Source organism: Rana temporaria, chromosome 4 (assembly GCF_905171775.1).
Source record: "Rana temporaria chromosome 4, aRanTem1.1, whole genome shotgun sequence".
Taxonomy (NCBI): Eukaryota; Metazoa; Chordata; class Amphibia; order Anura; family Ranidae; genus Rana; species Rana temporaria.
In genome coordinates, this window is record NC_053492.1 from 318,309,670 (window position 1) to 318,336,771 (window position 27,102).

Here is a 27,102-nt window from a genome sequence, read left to right on the forward strand (position 1 = left end):
TGTTGGGCAAATAACCATCTGCTTGTAATTCAAGTCTATATAACACATTGTACAGTCAACTGTTTTATTAGAAGGAGATTATGGGCCAGATTCACATATATCTGCGGCGGCGGCGTAACGTATCGTCTTTACTTTACACCGCCGCAAGTTTTCAGCGCAAGTTTTCAGCGCAAGTGCCTGATTCACCAAGCACTTGCGTGTAAACTTACGGCGGTGTAACGTAAAGCCGTCCAGCGCAAGCCCGCCTAATTCAAATGGGGCGTGTACCATTTAAATTAGGCGCGTTCCCGCGCCGAAAGTTCTGCGCATGCTCTGTGTGAAAATTTCCCGACGTGCTTTGCGCGAAATTACGGCGCCCCGGCGTATTTTTTGAAGGGCGACGTGCGTTACGTCGTTTTGTATTCCCGGACATCTTGCGCAAAAAAAATATATATATATTTGAAATTCGACGCGGGAACGACGGCCATAACATGGCTGTTCTAAATGTAAGCCATGAAAAAGCAGGCCTAAGTTTGCGACGGGAAAAACCGACTAGCGACGATGTAAGAGATTGCGACAAACGCGTGTATCTTCGTGGATCGCCGTAAACAGCTAATTTGCATACCCGATGCTGGAAAACGACGCAAACTCCACCCAGCGGCCGCCGGAAAATTACACCTAGGATCCGAAGCCGTACGCCTGTCGGATCTTAGCCAAAAGCCGTTGTATCTTTTTTGTGAATTACAAATAAAGATACGACGCGGCAAATTTGAAAATACGCCGGAGTATCAGTAGATACTCCGGCGTATTTCCTCTGTGAATCTGGCCTTATATGGCCAAACCTAGAATAGACCACACCCATACAGAGAATTATCCAAGACTGGTGTCATATGTACTGTATATTGTACCACCACTGATAGTTGCAAGGTGACAATCCCCCCATATATTTTATTAGGACAATTCACACAGGAGATGATGAATTCTCATAACTCCTTGTGAGAGTGGAAAGGGATGCTACGGAACCCATCTGTCCTGGACAGACCCAGGAAAAATAGGTTCCTCAACTTCCCTCCTTCAGCAGCTTATGTGCCCCCACATGAGGAGGTAGGGGTAGGTGGGCAAGTGATCTACAGCCAGGCGAAAGACTCTCCACTGTTAGGACTGGCATGTGGGCAGCTGGGCACGAGCCTAAGGCCCCATACACACGATAGAATCCATGCGCTTGAATTTATCCGCGGATCGGTTTCAGCGGATCGGCGGATTTATCTGTTGATCCGCTGTCACGTACACACTAGCGTATAAAAATCCCCGCGAACCAGAACGTATGCAACGTAAACCACGTAAGACGTCACTATAAAGGGGAAGACCAAAGTCAACGGTGCCGCCCTCTGTTCCGCTTTTGCTAGTTCCATGTGACCGCGTGCTAGTTAAGGTTTGGTTAGAGCCGATTCGTGCTTTTCAGTCTCCGCGGTTTGACAGGTGGTATTCTTGGGTTCAGTGCGTGTGCTTGCGGGTTTGCAGTTGGCATTCGGGCACAGGCTTTCAGCACGTTTCCGCGTACTGTGCGCTCGTATCTGTGTGTCGTGCGGGCTTAGCAGGTTGTGCTGGATTTGGGGGTGCTTTCTGTTGGAATGTGTTCTTGACTGACCAGCCTGTCGGTTTGAATCCATGATGGAGCAGCATCGTCGATTCTCGCGAATTGGTGGTGTTTATGGGTTTGCTTATGGACAGGCTCAGCGAATCAGTTGTTTGGGCAGGAACACTGGGAGGAGGCGTTTCTGGACCAAGAATTGGTTGCGCCAGCGTGACCATTTTTCTCATATGCCTCTGCTTAGGGAACTCCAGGAGAATAATCCTGATGATTTTCGGAATTTTCTCCGCATGACGGACCCCGTATTCAACCGTCTGCTGGAACTTCTGTCCCCCTATATCACGAGGCAGGACACTGTGATGCGGGAATCCATCACGGCCGAGCAGAGGCTTATTGCCACGTTGCGGTACCTGGCGACTGGGAGGAGCCTGCAGGACCTCAAGTTCTCGACAGGCATCTCTCCCCAGGCGCTTGGGGTCATCATACCGGAGACGTGTACTGCCATCATACATGTTCTGCAGGAGGAGTATATTAACCTTCCTGGCGGTATTCCCGAGTCTGACTCGGGGTTAGATTTTCCTGCTACGATCGGTAACCCCGAGTCAGACTCGGGCTCGCCTCGCTAGATCCACAGGCACTTTTTACTTACCTTGTCCCTGGATCCAGCGATGCCACCGCGCTGTGTGAGCGAGCGGGACCTCGCTCGATTCACATAGTGCCTCCGTGTGACGCCGATCTCCGTTCCCTGCGACGTTACGACGCACGGGGACGGAGAACGGCGCCAAATTCAAAAACGTAAACAAACACCTTACATACAGTATACTGTAATCTTATAGATTACAGTACTGTATGTAAAAAAAACACACCCCCCTTGTCCCTAGTGGTCTGTCCTGTGTCCTGCATGTCATTTTATATAATAAAAACCTTTTTTTCTCCCTGCAAACTGTAGATTGTCCATAGCAACCAAAAGTGTCCCTTTATGTCAAAAATAGTTTTAGATCAGCTAAAAAACAGCGATAATAAATTATAATCACTTGCAGAATTGTGCGATAGCGATTTGTGGGGAAATTCGTCATAAAAAAAAAAAAAATAATGACAGCAACAATTCTGCAACTGAGCAAATTTCAGTGATTTTAATTTGATTACATTATTGAATAATTTTTATTATAATTATATTATTATTTGTTATAATTATTTATAATTATTTATTATATTATAATTTATAATTTTGTTTTTTAAAAAATGTCATACCCGGGATGCCTATTAGAATCTTGTTTGGTCAGATTTAAGTGAGTTATTTCTAAAAATTACAGACCTACAGTACAAATCGCCTTGCAAATAATGGTACCGCTTTCAGCATGTTTTTTCTGAAAGAATCATACCGCCAGGGAGGTTAAGGTAAGTTCCTTAATTTTAACATCACAATGTTTTTTTTTTAAATGTGTGATAAAGTCTAATATTTTTTTCTTCCCTAATAACCATGAGATTGGAATCTGCTGTGTGTGGGATGTTCCCTTTTCTCCCCATGCATGTTGTTAACCTTTAATTTTTTTTTTTGGGCCTACCTGCATATTTTGTCCTTACCCACCATAAACCTGTCCAGCATGCTTTGCTAGGCCCAAACACACCTAGCCAACTTTTGCATTTTTGGCTAATCAATTGTAGCTCTGCCCCCCCCCCCCCTCCTCCCCCCCGAAATTAGTTTATTGCTCCATCATCAGAGGGATGTGGAGTCTGATAATGAAGTGGGCCTATATTGTTTTAACTAAATACTCACTTCACAATGATGTTATGAAATTAGAATCCTGTTGTTGAAGTTGCACAATGATGGTTTTTGTATTGTGATTGCAATGTTTATCTGATAAATTAGTAAACATTTTTTTTTTGTTTGTCCCCACAGCTACCCTCCACACCACAGGAATGGCAGTCTGTGGCTTCCCAATTTGCCCAGCGTTGTGATTTTCCGAACTGCGGTGGAGCAATAGATGGGAAGCACGTCCGCATTGTGCCCCCACCCCACTCGGGGTCCGACTATTTTAACTACAAGGGTTTTCATAGTATCGTGTTGATGGCGGTGGTGTCGGCACAGTATGAGTTTCTCTATGTGGACGTGGGGAAGAACGGCCGGCTGTCAGATGGGGGAGTGTTCTCACGGACTGAATTCTACGGTCGTCTCCAAACTGGTGATCTGGCACTGCCACCAGATGAAGATAATGTAGAAGGACTTCCGTTTGTGTTCCTAGCGGACGAAGCTTTCGGGCTTGGACCTCACCTAATGCGGCCTTTTCCCCTGAGGACTCTCACCTACGAGAGGAGGGTGTTCAATTATCGGTTGTCCAGAGCTCGGAGGGTAGTCGAGAATGCCTTTGGGATTCTCACCAACCGGTTCCGCCTGTTCCTGACAGCTATACATCTGGCGGAATATAAATTGAACACCGTTGTATTTGCCTGCTGCATTTTGCACAACTTTTTAAGCAGGCATTCCCAGACGTACCTACCCGACAGCGTTTCTGAGGCAAGACTACTCTCAGATCCTCTCCCTGGGTTGGTCACTGGTCGCGCTGGCATTGGCACCCAATCTGCTCGTGAGGTACGCGACAAATATGTTGAGTACTTCATGGGTCGGGGGGCCATTGCTATGCCAGATGATATTACTTTCTAATTCGGCCCCCAAAAGAAAGGAATATTCACAGAACTAATAAATAATTAGACCATTGGACTTTATACAGTTGTTTGTCATTACTGCTTTGTTGCTTTTTATCTGTCTTCCTGGTTTGCACCAAAAATAGTGCACTTCTAGTGCCAAATGTAGGGTTCAGGTTTTAGTAAATAAACACAATTGCACATTATTCACTCATCTACAAACTGGGTATCCAGCATATAAAAGAAGAAAGCCACTCCTTGTTTTTTTTTTGGACAAGCTTTTTTTATTTTCAGCTTTTTCATTTTCCTTGCTTAACCACTTCCATACCAGGTACTTACGCAGCTTCCCGCCCAAGCCAATTTTCAGCTTTCAGCACTGTCGCACTTTGAATGGCAATTGCGCGGTCATGCTACACTGTACCCAAACAAAATTGGCGTCCTTTTTTCCCCACAAATAGAGCTTTCTTTTGGTGGTATTTGATCACCTCTGCGATTTTTTTTTTTTGCGCAACAACTAAAAAAAGGCTGAAAATTTGGAAAAAAAAATTACGTTTTTATTTTTTTCTGTTAATTTTTTTGTAAATAAGTTTTCTCTTTCAATTACGGGCACTGATATGGCGGCACTAATGGGCACCGATGAGATGGCACTGATGGACATCGATGAGGTAGTACTGACGGGCACAGATGAGGTGGCACTGATTGGCGGCGCTGGTATGCGACACTGATGGGCACACATAGGCGGCACTGATGGGCACACATAGGCGGCACTGATGGGCACACGTAGGCGGCACTGATGGGCACACGTAGGCGGCACTGATGGGCACACGTAGGCGGCACTGATGGGCACTCATGGGCGGCACTGGGCACTCATAGGCGGCACAGATGGGCACTCATGGGCGGCACAGATGGGCACTTATGGGTGGCACAGATGGGCACTGCTAGGTGGGCACTGGGCATGGATGGGCACTGTGGGGTGGCACTGATGGACACTGGGGTGGCGCTGATGGACACTGGGGTGGCGCTGATGGACACTGGGGTGGCGCTGATGGACACTGGGGTGGCAGCACTGATTGTTGCCAGTCAGTGCCCATTTGTGGGCACTGACTGGCATCTTTTTTCTTTATGGTTTTTTTTATTTTTTTTTTTTACTTTTTTTTTTTTTTTTGCCCACCCTGGTGCTCCAGGGTGGGCATCCCTGGTGGTCCAGTGTGGCGATCCGAGGGGGGGCTGCGCTGATAAACAATCAGCGCTAACCCCCCCTGTCAGGAGAGCCGCAGATCGGCTATCCTCTACTCGCGTCTGTCAGACGCGAGTGAGGAAGAGCCATCGGCGGCTCTTCCTGTTTACATCGTGATCAGCCGTGGTTGGACACGGCTGATCACGTGGTAAAGAGTCTCCGCCGGAGGTTCTTTACCGAGATCGGAGATGCAGGGTGTCAGACTGACACCCCGCATCACCGATCGCCGCGATGCGCGCCCCCACGGGCGCGCGCGGCATGAAATCCTGCAGGACGTTCTAGAACGTCCTGTCAGGATTTCATAACCACTTCCCGGACGTAAATCGGCCATAGGCCGGGCGGGAAGTGGTTAATCAAATTTTTATTAACAAACATGTCAACTTTGAGTTTTTTGCAAGGTTTTTTTTACTTTTTATATTTTTTAGTTATCGAATTCTCGGATTTTTAACAATCATTATTCTCCTATATTTTTGGAGTTCACCAACAATGTATTTAAAATTTACATTTTTCACACAACTCGAATATTTCACAAATGTAAACTTAACACAATTTTTGTGTGTGAATTTTTTAATCCCAAATATTTTTTTTTTAGGAATAATTTTTTTTTTTTTTTTTTGGTATTATTGCTCAAATCTTGGTCCAAGTTTTTCAACATATTTCACACCCAACATTTTTAGTGAAACTTTGTGAATATTTGGAAAGGTTTATTCTCAAAAATATTATATTTAACCTTTTTATTTGGTTTCCTTTATTTATAATTTTTTTTTTTTAGAAAAATAATTAAAATCTTCTAAAAATATTTTTTTTTAAATTTTACTTTAATTTTAATAATAATTTTTTTTTTTTTCATTTTTTATTTTTTTTTTATATTAATTTTTGATTTTTTTTTAACTTTTTTTCCTGCTTTTTGATTGAAGCCTTTATTTTTTAGAAAACATATAAAATGTGTAAAACATCTAAAAGACAAAAATGTTTCACTTGTACATCCCAGTCATGGTGTGAGTTCACACCTGAACACGCCAAAATTTGAAGATGCACACACCAATGGACAAATGTCAGTTCTACAACATCTAAACACCGACAAAGGGCGACATGTGCTATCTGCCATCATGAGTGATCAATGTCTGTGTTATGTGGGAGCAAACCCTTCCTCCAAAACTACTTGAGAATCGAGGAGGGGGTTGTACCCACAAAGCACAGATAATCAAGATTCTGTGATGGCAGATAGCACATGTTGCCACACTGTGTGTGCATCTTCAAATTTTGGCGTATTGCTGACTAACAAAATAAAACTGGTTGGGGGATGGGCGGGTGGTCAGTCTTTGACCCGGCCCATCATGTCAATGATGTTTTTATATTTCAGTTCTATGGCACTCATTTGTTGGCGCATAGTTTCCAGCTCGGTGCAGCACTCTAAAAAGTATGATTTAACATTTTGTTCCATGAGATGCAGTCTTTGGCGCATGTTGTCCATCTCACTGCTGCACTCCATCACTTGCTGTATAATGATTCCAGCACTGGCGGCCGAAAAATGATGACCAACATCTTCATCCCCTACAAAATGAAGCCAAAAAAATACTATGTGAGAAAAAGCCTGTCTAGATCTATATAGGGTTGCCACCTCATCCCTTTAAACCACAACACATATTAATTTAACAGGTTCTGTGGCTGATTAAGGTGGTCATTAAACTCATCTGGTGCCATATCAGCATTACACTAGCCACAGAACATGTGTAATCCATATGTGTTTGGGAATAAAGGGATGAGGTGGCAAGCCTATCTACATCTGTTTTTCCATATCAAGCTGGTGTGACACTGACCTGATGGTGTGCTCCTTCCAGCCTCCACATCTTCGACATCTTGAATCACTCCTCCTTCTTGCACCACTTCCCCATCATCCTCCACGACGACTCCTTCCATCAATCCACCATCTTCTAAATTGCTAAAATCATCCTCATCAAATTCCCCTTCCTCATCCACAAGTACCAGATCCAAGATGACTCCATCTTCCTCTCTTCCTTGCATATCCTCCTCCTCCTCCACATCCTCCTCTCTTCCTTGCATATCCTCCTCCTCCTCCACATCCTCCTCTCTTCCTTGCATATCCTCCTCCTCCTCCACATCCTCCTCTCTTCCTTCCACATCCTCCTCCTCCTCCACATGGCGAGATGTTTGATGTTGGCCTTGTCTGGCCCTCTCTGCCTCCTCAAACTGCAGGCGTCTTCTTTCCCCTAAATAAACAATGACAAAAAGGTATACTCATCAACACACAGATATTGTAGAGCAGAAATCGCATACATTGCTTTATTAAGGAAGAGGCTTTTTTTTGGGGCTAAATTGGGTCTTCTACCCCCCACTCCTACATTTGGGATGACTTCTATGGCAAGCTCTCATTCGGGCCCTTTTTAGCGAAGTGACACACATGGATGTCCCCCCCTTAAATTTTAACACGGACACCATACAAATTACAATCTTAATATTTAGGTGGAGACACAGGTGCTCTGGATTTCAGATATGAAAACACCAGCTTAGTAGCACTGTTGGCATTACACAGTCTTGGATTTGCATTTTCCACAACTCTATTTGTACACAATGTTTACAAACCATGTTTTTGGCCAGAGAGGCATGTCCAGGTGTTTTGTTCCTGGGCCAACATCGTATTTAGTAGAAATAAGCTGATGTCAAAGATGTTTACTATTAACAGTCGTTGCCCAAGCAAAATGTTTGAGAACAACACCTTCTATTTCAACATGAGCTCAGAAGTACAACCAGGCCAAGGAGACAGATGTAGAAATGTACCTGACCAAGCTAAAAATCAAAAAAGGTTCCCCCCCCCCAACTAATATAATTAACTTACTTTTCTTTAAGATTTTTTTGATCCTCTTGTACTGATGTGGCTCCCTCAGTTTCAAATCGGACCACCGCTTCCGTAGCTGCTCCTTGGACCTGGTGATCCCAAACATTCTCTTCATTCTTCTTGCCACCTTCTCCATTATTTTCCCCTTTCTGCGGTTGGGGGGTCTTGTATGGCCCATATTTGCCATCATAATCCTTCCTCCGCATTATATCCACAAGCTCTATCATTTCCTCAAAAGCCATATTAGTGGCCTTATACCGTTTTGGACGGGATCGGGACGTTCCTGCCTCTGTCCCCTCACTTCTGGCCTGAGAGCTCCGTGCATGGTCGCCTGTCATCGCCATCTTTCATCCCCACAGAGATTAGGGGCGTGGAAACCAGGAAATGTCCCGTCATGGGCGTGTACGAGGGCGGCGGTTCATGCATACGCGGAGTGTAGAGAATGAATAAGACGTAATTACGTAGGTTACGCGGAGATTATTCGCTCGTTTCACAGAAGTTACATAGTTCACGCCATATTTTTGGAGTTAACATTGATTAGGGGGCATGGCAAAGGTGGCGAAGGCGGGGTGTCACGCACACGCGTAGTGTCTAGAAGGGAAGCCACGTGGTTACGTACGTTACGCGGAGATGATTATAACATTTGACAGAAGTTACCCACTTAACGCCATATTTTTGGAATTAACATTGATTAGGGGGCATGGCAAAGGCGGGGTGTCACGCACATGCGGAGTGTCTAGAAGGGAAGCCACGTGGTTACGTACGTTACGCGGAGATGATTATAACATTTGACAGAAGTTACCCACTTAACGCCATATTTTTGGAATTAACATTGATTAGGGGGCATGGCAAAGGCGGGGTGTCACGCACACGCGGAGTGTCTAGAAGGGAAGCCACGTGGTTACGTACGTTACGCGGAGATGATAACATTTGACAGAAGTTACCCACTTAACGCCATATTTTGGGAATTAACATTGATTAGGGGGCATGGCAAAGGCGGGGTGTCACGCATACGCGGAGTGTATAAAAGGGAACCTACATGGTTACGTACTTTACGCGGAGATTAATTGAAGGTGCTTCACGAGGAGCTAGAGATAGTAAGGTAAGAAAATTGGAACATGGGATCAGCAGAGGCCTAAAAAATATAGAGCCATGGGATTGGGGTTTGGTCTGTTTGCACCCTTTTAACGCTACTTATGTTTCTTGTGTCCCCAAAACGGTAATTCCTTCTCACAATGCTTTCACACATCACTTTAATGTAGATGTGAAGAATGCTCTACGTATTTGTAGTTTTTGACAGGTGTATTGTGATCATGCAAGTATTGTTCTGTGTTGGTTGGCCAGAGGTTAGTATGTGAAGTGTATTTCTATGTCAGGAATGATGAGGGGCATGCTAGGTACACATGAAATAGTGCCTTGAGGAATGGTCAAAATATCAAAAATGGAGGATGGTTAGAGATGACACGTATTTAGCCAACTTTTTGATAAAATGGGCTGCATATGAAATAATTTTTGGTCACAACAATGGGGCAGAGCTGGGCAGCATTTTAGCTGCAGGAGACACTGTGTTTGCATAGTAGTTTTGAAATCTGGTGCCACATATTCTTACAATGTGAATGCTGTGCATTTTTTTATGCTTCTTAATTTTTATTTTTACAGTGTGTTAATTGTGTTTTTTGGGAAAAAACTTTCACAAAGGAAATGGACCAGATTGTGGGCCAAGAGGCTATCAGTCGACTTATAGCGAAGTATCGGGAGACGCCCCTACTTTGGGATAGCAGACACCCTCTGTATAAAAATCGGGCGCGCAGAAGGACAGCACTTGCTGACATTGCAACATATATGCAGACATGGGTTCCCGACTGCACAGGCCACATAGTCAAGAACAAAATGAACAACCTGAGGGCCGCATTCCGCACAAAAAGAAAACAACTGCGGGAGCAACGATCAGGAGCAGCAGCAAGCCAGTCCACGGAGCCAAGTCTGTGGTACTACCAGGAGCTGGAGTTTTTGGGGGATCAAATGGATGGCCGGCGATCAATGTCAAGCCTTCCTCCCAGACAGCAGGGCAGCAGACCTTCCACGGATCACCGTAGACAGGAGGAGAACAGTGAGGGGCTGGCTGGCATGCGTCCAGATCTTCGACTGAGCACTTCTTCTGATGAGGTAGAGTATTTTACACCAAATTTTTTGGCTGCTAATTATGGTTTAATTCTTGAGTTGATATTGTAAGCACAAACTAAAAAATGGCTGTGAAAATTCGGGGTCATAAAAATAGGGGTCCTGGATGACAAGTACAGGGATCAGAAGGAGAGTAGATTAAAGATTAAAGTAAGATAAAACAAACCAGTCTAGAGCCTGAAAATGTGTGTGATTTGCTGGTGTGAAATTGTAAAAAATTTCCCTTTTTTGCCACAGGAAGAAGAGACCAGCCTGGATTTGACGGCTACTGAGCCCGAGATGCATGCCAGCCAGGAGGAAGGGGTCATTGCCAGCCAGGAGGAGGAGGCCGGGCCAAGCACTAGTCAGGAGGGCCCCAGGCCCAGGGCTAGCACAAGCCAGCATGTCCCTCCCCCCCAGGTCAGGCAAGCAGGCCTAATGAGGCGCAGGAGGGAAGTGGAGGATAGGAGCCTTGAGATGATCAGGGAGGCAAGCGCCATAATGAGGGCCCCCCTGACCCGCACTGAGGCCTACAGTGCCTATGTGGCACACGAACTATCAACAGGGGGGGGGAGGAAGATCAGAGGCGTGCCAGGAACCTATTTAATAAGGTCATTCTATGGATGCAGAGGGGCTGGCTGACGGATGACACCGAGCTCAGTGACCCGGCCCATCCTGCCCAACATCTCTTACCTCCTCCTGCTGCCACATCCTCCCCATCTGCAAGAGGCCGTTTCCGGATCCGTGGAAGATCTGCTGCAAGGAGGGTTACAAGGAACAGGAGAAGATGATTCCCGGCCTTCCATTTGATCCCCCAAAAACGTTTTGCTTTTTGGACTACCACAGCCTGGGCTCCATTGGCTCGCTTGCTGCTGCTCCTGGTTTTTGATTTTTGTGGTTGTTCTCTTTAGTTGTCGGTATGCGGTCCTCAAGGTTTGCCATTTTGTCCTTGACTATGTTGCCTGTGCAGTCTGGAACACAAGTCTGCATGTATGTTGCTATCTCAGCAAGTGCTGCCCTTCTAGTTATTTTTTTGTTGAAATATGTTTGAAATAAATGGTGAGTTTATTTTCAGAAATACCTTGTCTATTGTTTTTTTACACTGTGTTGATTAGGCATGAAACATTTTTGGTAATATGTGTCATTTAGAAAGGACACCAACTCCTTGTGGGGGGGGGGGGACATTTGGTGTACCAACTTGGTGAAACCAAAAAGGAAAAACACACGCATAGCAAAAATGGTGACATAACCTCACCCAAAAAAATACAAAAAAAAATGTGCATGAAAAAACAATGGTGCCAGAAATTGCACAAAAAATAAAAATAAAAAAAAAATGGGCATGAAAAAACAATGGTGCCAGAAATTGCACAAAAAAGAAAAAAAAAATGTGCATGAAAAAAAACAATGGTGCCAGAAATTGCACAAAAAAAAAAAACATAAAAAAAAATGGGCATGAAAAAACAATGGTGCCAGAAATTGAACAAAAAATATTAATAAAATAAAACACCAAAAAAAAAATGTCCATTTAAAAATAAACAAAAAAACATAGACATGTGGAGGACTAAAATAAAGTTACAACATCTGGATAGATAGCATTAGCAAGAAAACGGGTTTATTCTAGCAAGAGAACGCAGAGAAAAAAAGAGGCAAGAAACAACACTATAGAGCTTTAACAGGACGAATGTGCCATATCACAAACAAACGAGAGTTTTACCTGAACGAGTGCTCCCATCCCCTTATTTCGTCTGAGCATGCGCGGGATTTTTATACGCGGATATTGTGTACTAACCAACAGATATATCCGTCGGATAGCTTCACAGCGGATATATTTGTTAAGCATGTCAGCAAATATTTGATCTGCTGAAAAGCGATTCGACGGAAAAATATCCGAGGATAATTATCCGCTGGAGTGTACACACCATAGAATCTATCCGCTGAAACCCGTTTGCACGGATTTATCCGCGGATGGATTCTATCGTGTGTACGGGGCCTAATAGTATGCAGCTTTTTAGTACATCCCCAACTACCTTAGGAAGCACGTCCCTAATTTCTTCCAGAATACTGCATTTCCAGTGGGGTGACCCTTTGTCCTTTGGCCTTCGATCCCTTGTGTTGTTCATTTTTATTACCAGAACTACCCAGTACATCTCATGGAATGCGTTTTATGAGAAGTGCAAGTAGATGTTTGTGCTCTGAACTGTTTGACTGGTAGGAATTCTCAGCTAGAATATGAACCTGACTGAGCCATAGGGACATTGCTGCAAAATGGTCAGGTTTGTGTAGCTTTCATAATCTGTTTTGAATTATTCTACAGCATATAATATCAGAGGGGGGGAGCCAATACAACTGTAAGGGGCCCGCCCGGTCCAGAAGAAGGCAGGACAGATGAAGGGTAGCCAAGTTGCGCACTATAGAAATGATCTTGCAGCTTCTGCTGTTCTCTGTGTCATTGAGCTCAGACACTGAGCTCTTTACTGCCACCTCTGACTACCATGTGCATGTGCACCCCTCATGTGAGCTGCCTGTACTGTGCTCCTGAGTCAGCAACATGTCAGCTTTGTGAAAATTAGCTGAGACTAGGTAGGAACATTTCCTTTACAAGTAGGGTCTGTGAAGGAAAGGGAGGGACCAGAGGCGTGTGTGTTTTCAGATTTGTGTATGTGTGGGGCAGGCATATAAATACAGGTGGGGGGGCTGACATATATATAGGTGGGAGGTGGGCCGGCATATATACACAGGTGTGAGGGGGGCTGGCATATATACACAGGTGTGAGGGGGGCCGGCATATATACACAGGTGTGAGGGGGGCTGGCATATATACACAGGTGTGAGGGGGCCAGCATATATACACAGGTGTGTGGAGGGGTGGGGGTGACATATATACAGGATTGAGGGATGGGTGACATATATACACAGGTGTAAGGAGGGCTGACATATATACACACACAGGTGTAAGGGGGTGGGGCTGACATATATACCCAGGTGTGAGGGGGGCTGAGTGCATACAGGTGAGGTGGCCAGTGTGTAAATTTGGTGGTATGGCCAGTGGGCTGGCCATGGGGAATGGTGATCAGGCTCAGGAGGGCCCAGGCCTAAAGCTGTGTAAGGGGCCCAAAATGTTCTAAAGGCTGCCCTGAGCATATGTATGTTCTCTGGCATTGTAACCCTGCTTTGTAATTTTGCACAAGAAGGGCATACAACCAAGTACGCAAAGTAAAAAAAAGTGAACGAGGGAAGTAGAAAGTAAATGTATGTAACCAACTTGGGAAGAACCATTTTTCTCACAGCAAATATACATGGATTTTACAAAATATATGCAAAATAAAAAAATGATACATTAAATATGCATAGCAGGCTCCATGCAGGGGACTGTTAGTTGGTAAACTGTGGCCCAAACACACTGTATCAGTAATGCCCGGTACACACGATCCGATTATCGGACGAATGATCGTTCGTTTTTTTTGTATGCTAATCTCACGTCAAATCTGATAAGTTTACTAAAGTCACGAAAATTCTCGTACGGCAGAATAAAAAAATCGAAAGTGATGTCATGTGTTGTAATGTATTTGTATTGCATTTTCGAACGACAGCTTTACTGATTAAACGAAAATCGTACGATCTGGCATCGTACGAAAAAAATTTCCGTGCATGTCCGATAGAATAAAAATCGGATGAACTGTCCTGATCGGCTCTCGGAAGCTCTGTACCAACGATCCGATTATCGTACGATCGATTGGAAAGCGGCATTTTTCGTACGATTTTCGGATCGTGTGTACGGGGCATTAGGGTGCTACTTCCATTACAAAAAGGCAGCATGTACAATCAAGGTTGATAAAATGTTTGCAATGTTTGTAGGTGTTCAGGGAAGGATTTTTTTCACAGCAATGTGGAATTGATATAGTAATGTTTCATAAAATAATAGTATAGTAAACAGATTGATTAGATGCTTAGGTAGTGTACAGGGGCTTGAAAAATAAAATGTGGGAAGTTCCCAAAGTACATATTCTTTTCACACACATAAAATTGTATCTTTTCAGATTAGTTGTACTGTAGTTAGGAGAGCTCAATAAGTTTAGTTTTGTTGGTGCAGCAGCTAGGTATACCTGCTCAGGTAAGTTATTTCAATACCTTAGAGCAGGGCTCAAAATTTCAAGTCCTGAGCCACTCACTAGCCAGGCCTTAAGAGTTACTCGCCATCAGTTGACCCACCCAACCCCTCCCCTAAACACTAAGGGCCAGATCCACAGAAGAATTACGCCGGCTTATCTATTGATACGCCGCGTAATTTCAAAGTTCCCGCGTCGTATCTTTGTTTTTTATCTACAAAACAAGATACGACTGCATCTGGGCTTGATCCGACAGGCGTACGTCTTAGTACGCCATCAGATCGTAGGTGCATTTTTCCGCCGGCCGCTAGGTGGCGTTTCCGTCGAATTCCGCGTCAAGTATGCAAATTAGCTAGATACGGCAATCCACGAACGTACGTCCGGCGTTTTTTTTTTACGTCATTTGCGTTCGGCTTTTTCCCGCGCATAGTTACCCCTGCTATATGAGGCGTACTCAATATTAAGTATGGCCGTCGTTCCCGCGTAAAATTTTGAATTTTTTACGTCGTTTGCGTAAGTCGTTCGCGAATAGGGATTTGCGTAGAATGACGTCACCGTCGTAAGCATTGGCTTGTTCCGAGTTAATTTCGAGCATGCGCACTGGGATACCCCCACGGACGGCGCATGCGCCGTAAAAAAAAAAACTTAATTTACGTCGGGTCACGACGTATTTACATAAAACACGCCCCCATCACATTGATTTGAATTGCGCGCCCTTACGCCGCCACAGATAAACTACGCCGCCATAACTTACGACGCAAATTCTTTGAGGATAAGGAAATTATGCTGTAAGTTACGGCGGCGTAGTGTATCAGAGATACGCTACGCTGGCCGCAACAATGCGCCGATGTACGTGGATCTGCCCCTAAATGTTTTATGCAGAATTAAGTTCCAGAAATAAATATTAACAAGTTCAACAAAATAACATTAAAGCATATCAGTGCCCATCAAATGCAGCATCACTCTGCCCATCAAGGGAGGAGGGAGGAGGGAAGCGATTCAGCCTCAGCTCAGCTTGAAGTGGCCCCAGGGCAGTCAGGCCCTACCGCTCTGTGTCCTCCAGCTGACAGTTTCCCTGCTGATCTCTTCTGGCAGAAGCGGTGCAGGCTTTTTTACAGGACATCAAAACGGCCCGGGGGAAAGGGAATCCCCCCTGGCATTTTGATACGACAATTCATAGCTTACAAAATATGCCTACAAATATAAGCATGTACAATATGTACGCATTAAGTAAACTAAACAGTTACTTAACTTAGGGTTTAAGATGCAATGTCCTTCATGGTTCCTTGCTCAGTCCAACTTAAATTGTGTCCAAAGTTATCCAGCTTCCGCCAGCCATGTGTTACTCCATCGTCCTTCCAAAACACATCTCTTTTCCAAACACATGTCTCTTTCAAAAGCCAAGTCTCCCCCCCCCAACTACTGCTTACATCACATCCTGCCGACAACTTCCTGTCTCCGCTCCAAAACCTATCCATCTGTTTTATTTACATATTAATGGAGGGGGAAGAGCCTCTAAACATATGCTCTTACTAAACCTAACTCTATATTATTGCTAACAAGACACTACAAATGGCCATAGCAACACATTATGTCAGAAGCGATCAGTAGGGAAACTGTCAGCCTGATCCGCCCCTGATCCTCACTCGCCCTGCTCTAAATTCCACTCGCAAAATGCGAGCAGGCAAGTGGAATTTTTGAGGACTGCCTTAGAGTGACTTTTCATTTACATTTTAAATATTTTTTATCCCTGCAATGTGCAAGATTTCAGAGAATACATTTAAAATATGAATCACCCATCATATTGATTCTTATTACATTGTATTATTTTAGTAGTATGACTAACATTAGCAAGTAGTATATAGTAGAAAAATACTGCTTCAATACATTTTATACAACCTACCTATGAAAAACCAGTGTGCCAGACTCAACATTGTAGTCACTTAATTTGTGATCAAAATGCATCTTGACATTTGGATACTTTTCAGCAGCTGTTAAAGAGTTTAAAAAATAATCATGTTAAAAGGATATATGTCACGAGGGTATCATCCGTGCTGCATTCTTCACCCCTTCCAAAAAAATACTAGCTGCATGATTGCCAAAGCTGATCCTCTAGGCTTACCACAAGCTGACAAAATGTATAGATTTTATTCCTTTAAAGAACATGTAAAATATAGAGAAAATTACAGAAATGCAGATGGGTTCAAAGTCATATTATGACACCAAACAGGCTATTTTGTGGCCTGTTTGGTGTCAGTCCTACCCAGTTGCCTTTTTTCTAAAATACCCATTCCTACCCACTTCCCTCATATCTGCAATATACACACTAAGGCCGTGTACACACGATAGGATCGCCAGAGGAGAACGGTCTGAAGGACCATTTTCATTAGTCCAAACCGATCGTGTGTAGGCCCCATAGGTTCTTTAACCTTCGGTCAAAAAAATGAGAACTTGCTTTAAAATTGAACCGATGGACGCCTAACCGATAGGTCAAAACCGATTGTTAGTATGCAAAAGCATCGGTTAAAAACCCGTGCATGCTCAGAATCAAGTCGACGCATGCTTGGAAGCATTGAATTTTTTTCAGCACGTCGTTGTGTTTTATGTCACCGCGTTCTGACACAATCGTTTTTTTAACCGATGGTGTGTAGGCGCGACGGACCATCAGTCAGGTTCATCGGTTAACCGATGAGAACGGTCATTCTGACCGTTCTCATCGAATGGACCGATCGTGTGTACGCGGCATAACTTTACATCCAAGGTAAGAACTAGGAGGTCCAATTTTTTTAGTTAGTTATTAAACATATGTAACAAAATGTTTTTTTAGGGTAGATTTAACAGACCAAAAAAAGTGTAGAAAATATGAACAAGATTCCTGGATAGAGTTTGCATACACTTAAAAAAGTGATACTTAAATATATTTTAGCTTCTTTTGTATAGTTTTCATTTTTTATTTTTTTGTAGTATCTGTAAAGGAATAGTATAATTTATCATAACTGCCTGTATTAAAGCACTCTAATGCCCCTTTCACACCGGGGCGGGAGGTGCTGTGTCGGTATAGCGCTGCTATTTTTAGGGACGCTATACTATCGCAATTGCCGCGGTATTCGGCCACTAGCGGTGTGGTTTTAACCCCCGCTAGTGGCCGAAAAAGGGTCAATACCGTTGGCAATGCGCCTCTGCAGAGGCGCATTGCCGGCGGTATTACCGCGGTGTCCCATTGTTTTCAATGGGAAGGAGCGGTGGAGGAGCGGTAAACACACCGCTCCAAAGATGCTGCTGGCAGGACTTTTGGAGCGGTCCCACCAGCGCATCGCCTCATTGTGAAAGCCCAAAGGCTTTCACATTGAGACTGCAGGGCAGGAGTTTCAGGCAGTATTTAGGCGCCATTTGTAGCGCCAAACCGCCTGAAAAACTCCTCAGTGTGAAAGGGGTCTTAGGGAATATAGCTCCAGTGACAGATCTGCCAAGGCAGATGTGGGGGTCAGGAATACATGTATAATTGTGCGCTTTCCTGACCTGCACAGAAACGTGCTGCTCTTTAGCAGATGCATGAGGCTCCACGAGGCTACGCATCAGCACTCATGAATGGGCTGCTGAACCCGTGATATATGAATGCAAACACACACGGACAAGTGTGAACCTAGGCTTATAAAATGACAGAATGTGCTTATGTCATGCTTGCAGTTTTGGGTTCTTGTGCAAAACAACTTGAAATAATGTTTTATTAAATGTACATCAAACATGCATCACTCACCATCCAGCAATTCTTTGTTCAAGTTTGCTCGATCAACTGACAGGATATACTGAAGTGGAAAAAATATGATTTTTATAAAACGCATATTCATACGCATACGCCACGTTTTATTTGACAAAATTAGTATATATTACAGAAAATCTGACAAGGCGAACAATGGAATAACTCTACTGCTAAAGAATTTTACATGAATGAAGCAAACATTCGATAAACTAAACTTTAAACTGATAACCTTTAAAAGGCTGGAGAATTTTGGGTACCATAGCTTTGTGATTTCAAGAGCGCACGCAATTTTAAATTTCGACATGTTTGGGATCTATTTTCTTGACTTTAGACCATAAACGCCTCCGGAGAAGGGAATAGTGTGCAGTAATGCGATTCCATGCAGCAGGTTGTGATTTGTATAACATTACCTGGTGTCGCTTTCCATACGGTATAGAGTATACTTTTCCATTACGGTTATGAATCATTCTAGCATACATTGGAATGCCCTTGGCTACAATCTGTAAAAACAAAAAAAAACAAAAAACAGTACATTTTTTTAACCACTTGACCATCGGAAGGTTTTACCCTCTTTATGCTCAGAGCATTTTTTGCTATTCAAACGGTGCTATTTTACTGGCCTTTTTCACAGTCATGGAACACTGTATGCGAATGAAATTTATATAAATTTTTCACACAAATAGGAATTTTCTTTTAGTGGTATTTGATCACCACTGGGTTGTTTGTTTTTTATTATATTAAACCAAAATTGAGAAAATAAATAAATACAAAAAAAAAACTAAAACATTTTAAAAATCCAATTGCTATATAAAAGTTTAGGCCAAAATGTATTTGGCTACATGTCTTTGGCAAAAAAAAAAATTATATACCAGCGTTTCTCAACCAGTGTGCAGCGGCACACTGGTTGAGAAACGCTGGTATATATATTTTTTTGGGCAAAAATAATCTTTTACCAGATGCCTGTCTTGTTAGGCCCCGTACACACGAGGGGTTTATCCGCTGGAAACGGTCCTCCGGACCGTTCCCGCAGATAAATCCTCTGGCGGATTTTGATCTGATGGTTGTACTAACCATCAGATCGAAATCCGCGCGGAATCCCTCCGCGGTAACGTATCGCGCCGTCGCCGCGATGATGACGCGGCGACGTGCGCGACGCTGGAAGATAAAGACTTCCACGCATGCGCCGAATCATTACGACGCATGCGAGGGAGAGGAGCGGACGGATTGATCCGGTGAGTCTGTACAGACCACCGGATCAATCCGCTGGACAGGATTCCAGCGGATAGATTTCTTAGTATGCAAAGAAATTTTTATCCGCTGGAAATCCATCGGCCGGAAATATATCCGTGGAAAAATATCCGCTGGGCTGTACACACCACCGGATCTATCCGCTGGAACTGATCTGCGGATAAATCCCAGCGGATAGATCCGGTGGTGTGTACGAGGCCTTAGAGACATTTTTGGTCATGGGGGTGCTGCAGCAAAATGATCAAAAACGTCCCGGTCCACGGTCTCAAACATGAATGCAGCTGCTATAGACAACACTGGGAAAGCTGGGCGGGCCGCGTCCTTAGGGTGACCACATTTTTAAACTACCATTCAGGGACACCCCCCCTTCCCAAAAATCAGCTTGTGCTGTAACGAATCGCAGCATAGTGATTGGACACAAGAGTTGGGATTTATGATTTCTCCAATCTCAAGCAGGGGGCGGGGATTGTGCTCCTCCAGGCATTCCTGGCCAGGACAAGTACTGTCAGTGAGTAAAGCGGAGATGTAGCGGCCTTTTTTGGGGGCATCAGCTTGGCCTGGGGGGTGGCTGTGTCAGTTTCATTCCGGGACACTGTATTGTCCTAGAATGAAGGTGCCTGGGACAGACCTGCAAAATGCGGGACGCCCACTCAGCTTGCTGGGATGGGATGTTTCCTGCTCTTCTGTCGGTGCACGTGTACGGTAGCTGTGTGAGAAGGCAAGGGAGAAGAAAAAAAGACTGAGGAGGCAGAGTTCCAAACTGTCCGTAAAGTGAAAGTTAATGAGCAGTGTCGACAATGCACAGAGCCCTGGGATGAGGGAGTCTGGCTGCTTCTCCCAGACTGCTGACTTGCTCGGCATCCTCCTACAGTGCAGGACTGTAGGAGTAAATAGCGACTGGATGTAAATAAGCATTTCTCCAGGCATTGCGGGTGCCGAAGCTGAACATGAAAAGGGAAAGTCAGCCGAGGGTGTGTGTGTGCGCGTGCGCGTGCACGCATGCAAATATATATGTACAGTATAAACTTCACTTTTGATTCTGCTAGTTAGCAGGACTGCTTTTCAGGGCTTATTCACACTAGTGGTAGAGAAGGTCATTCCTCTGAAAAGCAAATTATGCTTGGATCTCTTTTTAGGGGCATTTGACAGATTGTGAGGAGGCAATAGATCACCTCTTCACCACCTGTTTTTAACTCTCAAAATGCAGCACCACTGTGCTGCAACTGCATGCAGTGCACGTGGTTGCGGGGTTGTTGCAGCAAGGCCCCATTCATCAGTAATGCCCAGTGAACCCAACAGGGGGTGCAATTAGACATGTGCAAAACAAAAAAAAATTTTGCGATTTATCCAATTTTGTTTAGTTAGATTCGTTGTTGTGAAAAAAACAAAACACAACATTCCCCTCTGGATAATTATGTACATTGCAAGGATTTTAACAATCTTTGTTGCAGATTCCTAGACATGTGCAATTCGTTTAGTTCCGCATTTAGACAAATTTGTTAATTTGGAAATCCGAAAATAGGAATGAAAATCGGAAATAACTAAACTAATAATAACTATTAAATTATAGGTATTGAAATTTTTTTTAAAAATTTGGCTGTTAGTGAACGATAACGAATACGAATTTATCCGAAGTTACAAATTATCAGTAATAACGAATGCCGTATGTAAACGAATAGAAAGCAACAAATGAATAATAACAACAACAAAAATGTATTATCATTGTTTATTATTATTTAGTTCCAGTCTATTTGTTTAGATGCGGCATTCGTTATTTCGGATAATTCGTAACTGCAGAAAAATTTGTATTCCTTACGTACGTTCACCAACAGCCAAATTTGAACGGAAGTTCCAATACCTATAATTTAATAGTTATTATTAGTTAGTTATTTCAAATTTTCTTATTTTGAAATTTTTACATTTCTGAATTTCCGGATTTACGAAGTCTGAATTTCAGAATTGACGAATTCTGATTTAAAAACAAAACAAAAACAAAAACATTTTTTCAGCAGTGCACGTCTATCGATTCCTACCTTTTGTTGTTCTAAATAAATCACTTATGTGCTTATTTTTTATACCCCCCCCCGTGAAAATGGAGTTACTCTTTATATTTGTTTAATACTTTTTCGTCATTTATTTAGTATATACTAATTCGACTGCAAATACTGTAGCTGCTGACTTTTAATATAAGGACACTTATCTGTCCAGAGAGCCTGCGATGTCGGAACCCGAAGCCGACCCGTACATAAGCTCTGGCATTCTTACTAAGTGTAGCGCCTGTGTATTTTCAGTACAGGTGCTATGTTAAATTTAGAGGGGGGTGAGAGAGTTACCTTGCTCTCATCCATGTTAATTTGTGTGAATTGGGTTTCTTCAGGCTGGGCTGTTCTGTGGTTCCATTTTGTGTTCCAGAGATACATTTCCATCTCTGGATAGCAGGTGGCGCCAGAGGAGTCCAGGCGGAGGTGCTTTTCCCTAGCAGCCAATCAGAGGAGTGTTTCCCTCAAGGGGCATGCTGGGGGAGGGTATTTCTTGGGCGGACGCCATTTTGTGGGTCTTTGCCCGTTCCAGGTGCGGCACCCACCTTTAGGGTGTGCGAACATCACGCGCCCCGGCGAGATGGCCTACCAGGCCGGGGCGCACGTGCTACGCAGAGTTCCAGGTTCTGGGCCCTCATGGCCCGGAGCCACTGAAACTGAAAAGGGGCCCCAGTGACTTACTGGGTCCCCACATTCTATGAAGAAGATGCCAAGCGAGTTGTGCTGTTCGTGGGGAGTCGGTCTGAGGTGAGCCCGGAGGCAGGTGATCCAACAGGGCTTAGACAATCCATCGGGGATCTGGGTGACCGGACCATGAAAAGTTGTATGCTGCAACTTGTCAGTCGGTGACCCCAAAACCATGAAGTCTATCTGAGGGAGATTCAGGCAAAACTATATTCGTTGAGAGGATTCGCTCTATTGTCTACGTTCCTGAGTAGAGGGCCTGTGGCAGAGGTTCCACTCCAAATTCTAATTCTGTTAGAGCTAAGTCAGTGGCAGAGACTTGTTCCTTCTCAAAAGTTCCGAGTGATACTCTGGCTGCCATGTCGGTGTGAGAGGCATGTCCAGGTACACTTTACCCACTCCGATTGGGGTGGCGACGTGAGTTAAAGTCCCAATTGGAGGCAGGACTGCTTCCGTTATCCATAGGCCTGAATCTGCAAATTCTCCTTTCACCAACCTTTCTCTATCTACCTCAAGTTAATTGTTTGCCGTGTTGGGCAAGAAATAAAAGCACAGAAAATGACACCCTGTTTGGACATTCTGTCATTGCTCATCATCATCATCATATTCCCTAGACACATCACAGAGGTAACATAACATGCCGTCCCAAATCTAACCAGCGGCTCCTGAGGGGGTAGCGCAACATAAGAGAAGCAGAAAGTGCGGCTTCACAGCCTGTTTCCTACTGCACATGCGCGAGTTGTGCAGTGCTTCGTGAATGGTCCCGTCGTCTTCTGGGACACACACAGGTCCCAGAAGACAAGGGGAAGGGGGGAGGGCACAATAAAACAACAGAAGTGATGCATCTCGCCGTGACGACTTGGGACGGAAGTCATGAAAAAAGAAAATAAAAAAAATATCCAAAAATGAAAGGGTGGGGTGTGCTTTTGTTTCAAACGCAGTTACATTTTTGCCTGGAACTCTGCTTTAACAAACATATCAATGGAATCGGTGTGCGACAGATTATTTTGGTGTGCGCTGGTACACACAACCAGATGGTGATGGAACACTAGTCATACAGATGTTTTTGTACACTGGAACATGCCTGCTGTGACAGCTGCTTAATTGTACTGGTAAATTCTGACAGATCTTGATTGGACACACTACTAACTACTACTACAGATGTTTATGAGCACAGGTACACTGTGAGAGATGTTGATGGGGCAAGAGTAGTACACCCGACCTAGAGACAACATTTTTAGAAAGGAAGAATGACCATCATTCTTTTCATTAGCAAGAATATGATGAACTAATATTGATTTTGGTTTTCAAATTTGGATCGATAGGAAATAGTAACAGTTGGAATGTTGGATTGTTATTTTTGTCAGCTCATGTAGCCATGGGCGTCCGCTCCATAGGGCAAGGGGGGTCGCTTGACCCCCCCTGGGATCGTGTAAGAGTGTCACTGCAATGATTATTTGAGTCTGCAGTCTGTCAGTGTATTTACTCCGCTCCCGCGGCCCGCCCCTGTTTGCCGACACCAGGCTCCAGCCTGGCCAATATGATCATCGTGTGATCGTGCTGCCGAGCTGCTAACCTTAGTTTACACCCCCGCCTGGCGCCCGTCCTGGCGGCGTGACGTCACTCACGGCGGGCGGGGGATTATCATTCAGGGCTGACTGGGACGGCACTGATGAGAGGAGTGTAGAGAGGAGGAGCCAGCGCCGCCGACGAGGAACAAACCAGGCAAGCACCAACAACATCTATTTTCATCACAAAATGTCCTAAATGTCCTGCACTGGTCACAGTAATAACACATGTATTAATGTCATGCACTGTGCAGGACATTAATACATGAGTTACCATGACCAGTGCAGGACATTTACCCCCACCCCCCCACCCCCCACCATGCTGCATATAAAAAAAAAAAAAATCACATTCACAGTTCATAATCTTCAGACTGCATTCCGTATGGCATTATTAACTGTGATGACTTTCTGTGATTTTTTTTTTTTTACTATGCAGCATGGGGGGGGGGGGTAAATGTCCTGCACTGGTCATGGAAACTCATGTATTAATGCCCTGCACAGTGCATGGTGCTGTGTAATGTAAAGGGTTCCATGTAATGTAAAGGGTTCCAGAGGTGGAGGGTGCTGTGTAATGTAAAGGGTTTCAGTGATGCAGGGTGCTTGTGTAATGTAAAGGGGTCCCGAGCTGTGGGGTGCTGTGTAATGTAAAGGGGTCCAGAGGTGCAGGGTGCTGTGTAATGTAAAGGGGTCCAGAGGTGCAGGGTGCTGTGTAATGTAAAGGGGTCCAGAGGCGCAGGGTGCTGTGTAATGTAAAGGGGTCCCGAGCTGTGGGGTGCTGTGTAATGTAAAGGGGTCCAGAGTTGCAGGGTGCTGTGTAAAGTAAAGGGGTCCAGAGGTGCAGGGTGCTGTGTAATGTAAAGGGGTCCCAAGCTGTGGGGTGCTGTGTAATGTAAAGGGGTCCAGAGGTGCAGGGTGCTGTGTAATGTAAAGGGGTCCACTGGTGTAGGGTGCTGTGTAATGTAAAGGGGTCCAGAGCTGTGGGGTGCTGTGTAATGTAAAGGGGTCTAGTGATGCAGGGTGCTGTGTAATGTAAAGGGGTCCAGAGGTGCAGGGTGCAGTGTAATGTAAAGGGATCCAGTGATGCAGGGTGCTGTGTAATGTAAAGGGGTCTAGTGATGCAGGGTGCCGTGTAATGTAAAGGGGTCCAGAGGTGCAGTGTAATGTAAAGGGGTCCAGTGATGCAGGGTGCTGTGTAATGTAAAGGGGTCCAGAGCTGTGGGGTGCTGTGTAATGTAAAGGGGTCCAGTGATGCAGGGTGCTGTGTAATGTAAAGGGGTCCAGTGATGCAGGGTGCTGTGTAATGTAAAGGGGTCCAATGATGCAGGGTGCTGTGTAATGTAAAGGGATCCAGAGGTGCAGTGCTATGTAATGTAAAGGGGCCCAGAGGTGCAGGGTGCTGTGTAATGTGAAGGGGTCCAGAGGTGCAGGGTGCTGTGTAATGTAAAGTGATCCAGTGATGCAGGGTGCTATGTAATGTAAAGGGGTCCGATGATGCAGGGTGCTGTGTAATGTAAAGGGATCCAGTGATGCAGGGTGCTGTGTAATTTAAAGGGGTCCAGAGGTGCAGGGTGCTGTGTAATGTAAAGGGGTCCAGAGGCGCAGGGTGCTGTGTAATGTAAAGGGGTCCCGAGCTGTGGGGTGCTGTGTAATGTAAAGGGGTCCAGAGTTGCAGGGTGCTGTGTAAAGTAAAGGGGTCCAGAGGTGCAGGGTGCTGTGTAATGTAAAGGGGTCCCAAGCTGTGGGGTGCTGTGTAATGTAAAGGGGTCCAGAGGTGCAGGGTGCTGTGTAATGTAAAGGGGTCCACTGGTGTAGGGTGCTGTGTAATGTAAAGGGGTCCAGAGCTGTGGGGTGCTGTGTAATGTAAAGGGGTCTAGTGATGCAGGGTGCTGTGTAATGTAAAGGGGTCCAGAGGTGCAGGGTGCAGTGTAATGTAAAGGGATCCAGTGATGCAGGGTGCTGTGTAATGTAAAGGGGTCTAGTGATGCAGGGTGCCGTGTAATGTAAAGGGGTCCAGAGGTGCAGGGTGCAGTGTAATGTAAAGGGGTCCAGTGATGCAGGGTGCTGTGTAATGTAAAGGGGTCCAGAGCTGTGGGGTGCTGTGTAATGTAAAGGGGTCCAGTGATGCAGGGTGCTGTGTAATGTAAAGGGGTCCAGTGATGCAGGGTGCTGTGTAATGTAAAGGGGTCCGATGATGCAGGGTGCTGTGTAATGTAAAGGGATCCAGAGGTGCAGTGCTATGTAATGTAAAGGGGCCCAGAGGTGCAGGGTGCTGTGTAATGTGAAGGGGTCCAGAGGTGCAGGGTGCTGTGTAATGTAAAGTGATCCAGTGATGCAGGGTGCTATGTAATGTAAAGGGGTCCGATGATGCAGGGTGCTGTGTAATGTAAAGGGATCCAGTGATGCAGGGTGCTGTGTAATTTAAAGGGATCCAGTGATGCAGGGTGCTGTGTAATTTAAAGGGGTCCAGAGCTGTGGGGTGCTGTGTAATGTAAAGGGATCCAGTGATGCAGGGTGCTGTGTAATGTAAAGGGATCCAGTGATGCAGGGTGCTGTGTAATGTAAAGGAATCCAGTGATGCAGGGTGCTGTGTAATTTAAAGGGGTCCAGAGGTGCAGGGTGCTGTGTAATGTAAAGGGATCCAGTGATGCAGGGTGCTGTGTAATGTAAAGGGGTCCAGTGATGCAGGGTGCTGTGTAATTTAAAGGGATCCAGTGATGCAGGGTGCTGTGTAATGTAAAGGGATCCAGTGATGCAGGGTGCTGTGTAATGTAAAGGGATCCAGTGATGCAGGGTGCTGTGTAATGTAAAGGGATCCAGTGATGCAGGGTGCTGTGTAATTTAAAGGGGTCCAGAGCTGTGGGGTGCTGTGTAATGTAAAGGTGTCCAGAGGTGCAGTTGTGGAGAGGGGGTACACAGTAGTGACAAAGAGAAATTGAAAGATGCAGGGGGCACAGTGGGGTGTTTTTACATTTTAACTTGGGGGGGGGGCACTTTTAACCTCCGCTAGCGGTCGAAGAAAGGGTTAAATGTGACTGTGTCACCGCTGCCGAAGCGCCCCCCCCTGAAAAAATTTCAGCGGACGCCCATGCATGTAGCCCTTGCACAGTCTCGGCCAAATGTTTTGAAAATTAATTAAATATTCGTTTTCACAAGTCTGCTGCTTCAGTGTTTTTTTTTTTTGTTTGTTTTTTTGTCAGATGTTACTATGGTTTACTGAAGTATAATTACAA

General features: G+C 44.8%; 1 protein-coding gene across 1 annotated transcript in view; it reads right to left on the reverse strand.

Annotated features, from left to right (window-relative positions):
• The window catches only part of KMO (kynurenine 3-monooxygenase), an 83,767-nt gene that overhangs the window by 25,456 nt on the left and 31,209 nt on the right, over nt 1–27,102 (reverse strand). Inside the window, exons 4-6 of the mRNA XM_040350650.1 lie at nt 18,744–18,833; nt 18,331–18,379; nt 16,477–16,564 (exon numbers count right to left, since the gene is read on the reverse strand). Coding sequence (XP_040206584.1) covers nt 16,477–16,564; nt 18,331–18,379; nt 18,744–18,833 — 227 coding nt within the window. The remainder of the gene's footprint in view (nt 1–16,476; nt 16,565–18,330; nt 18,380–18,743; nt 18,834–27,102) is intronic.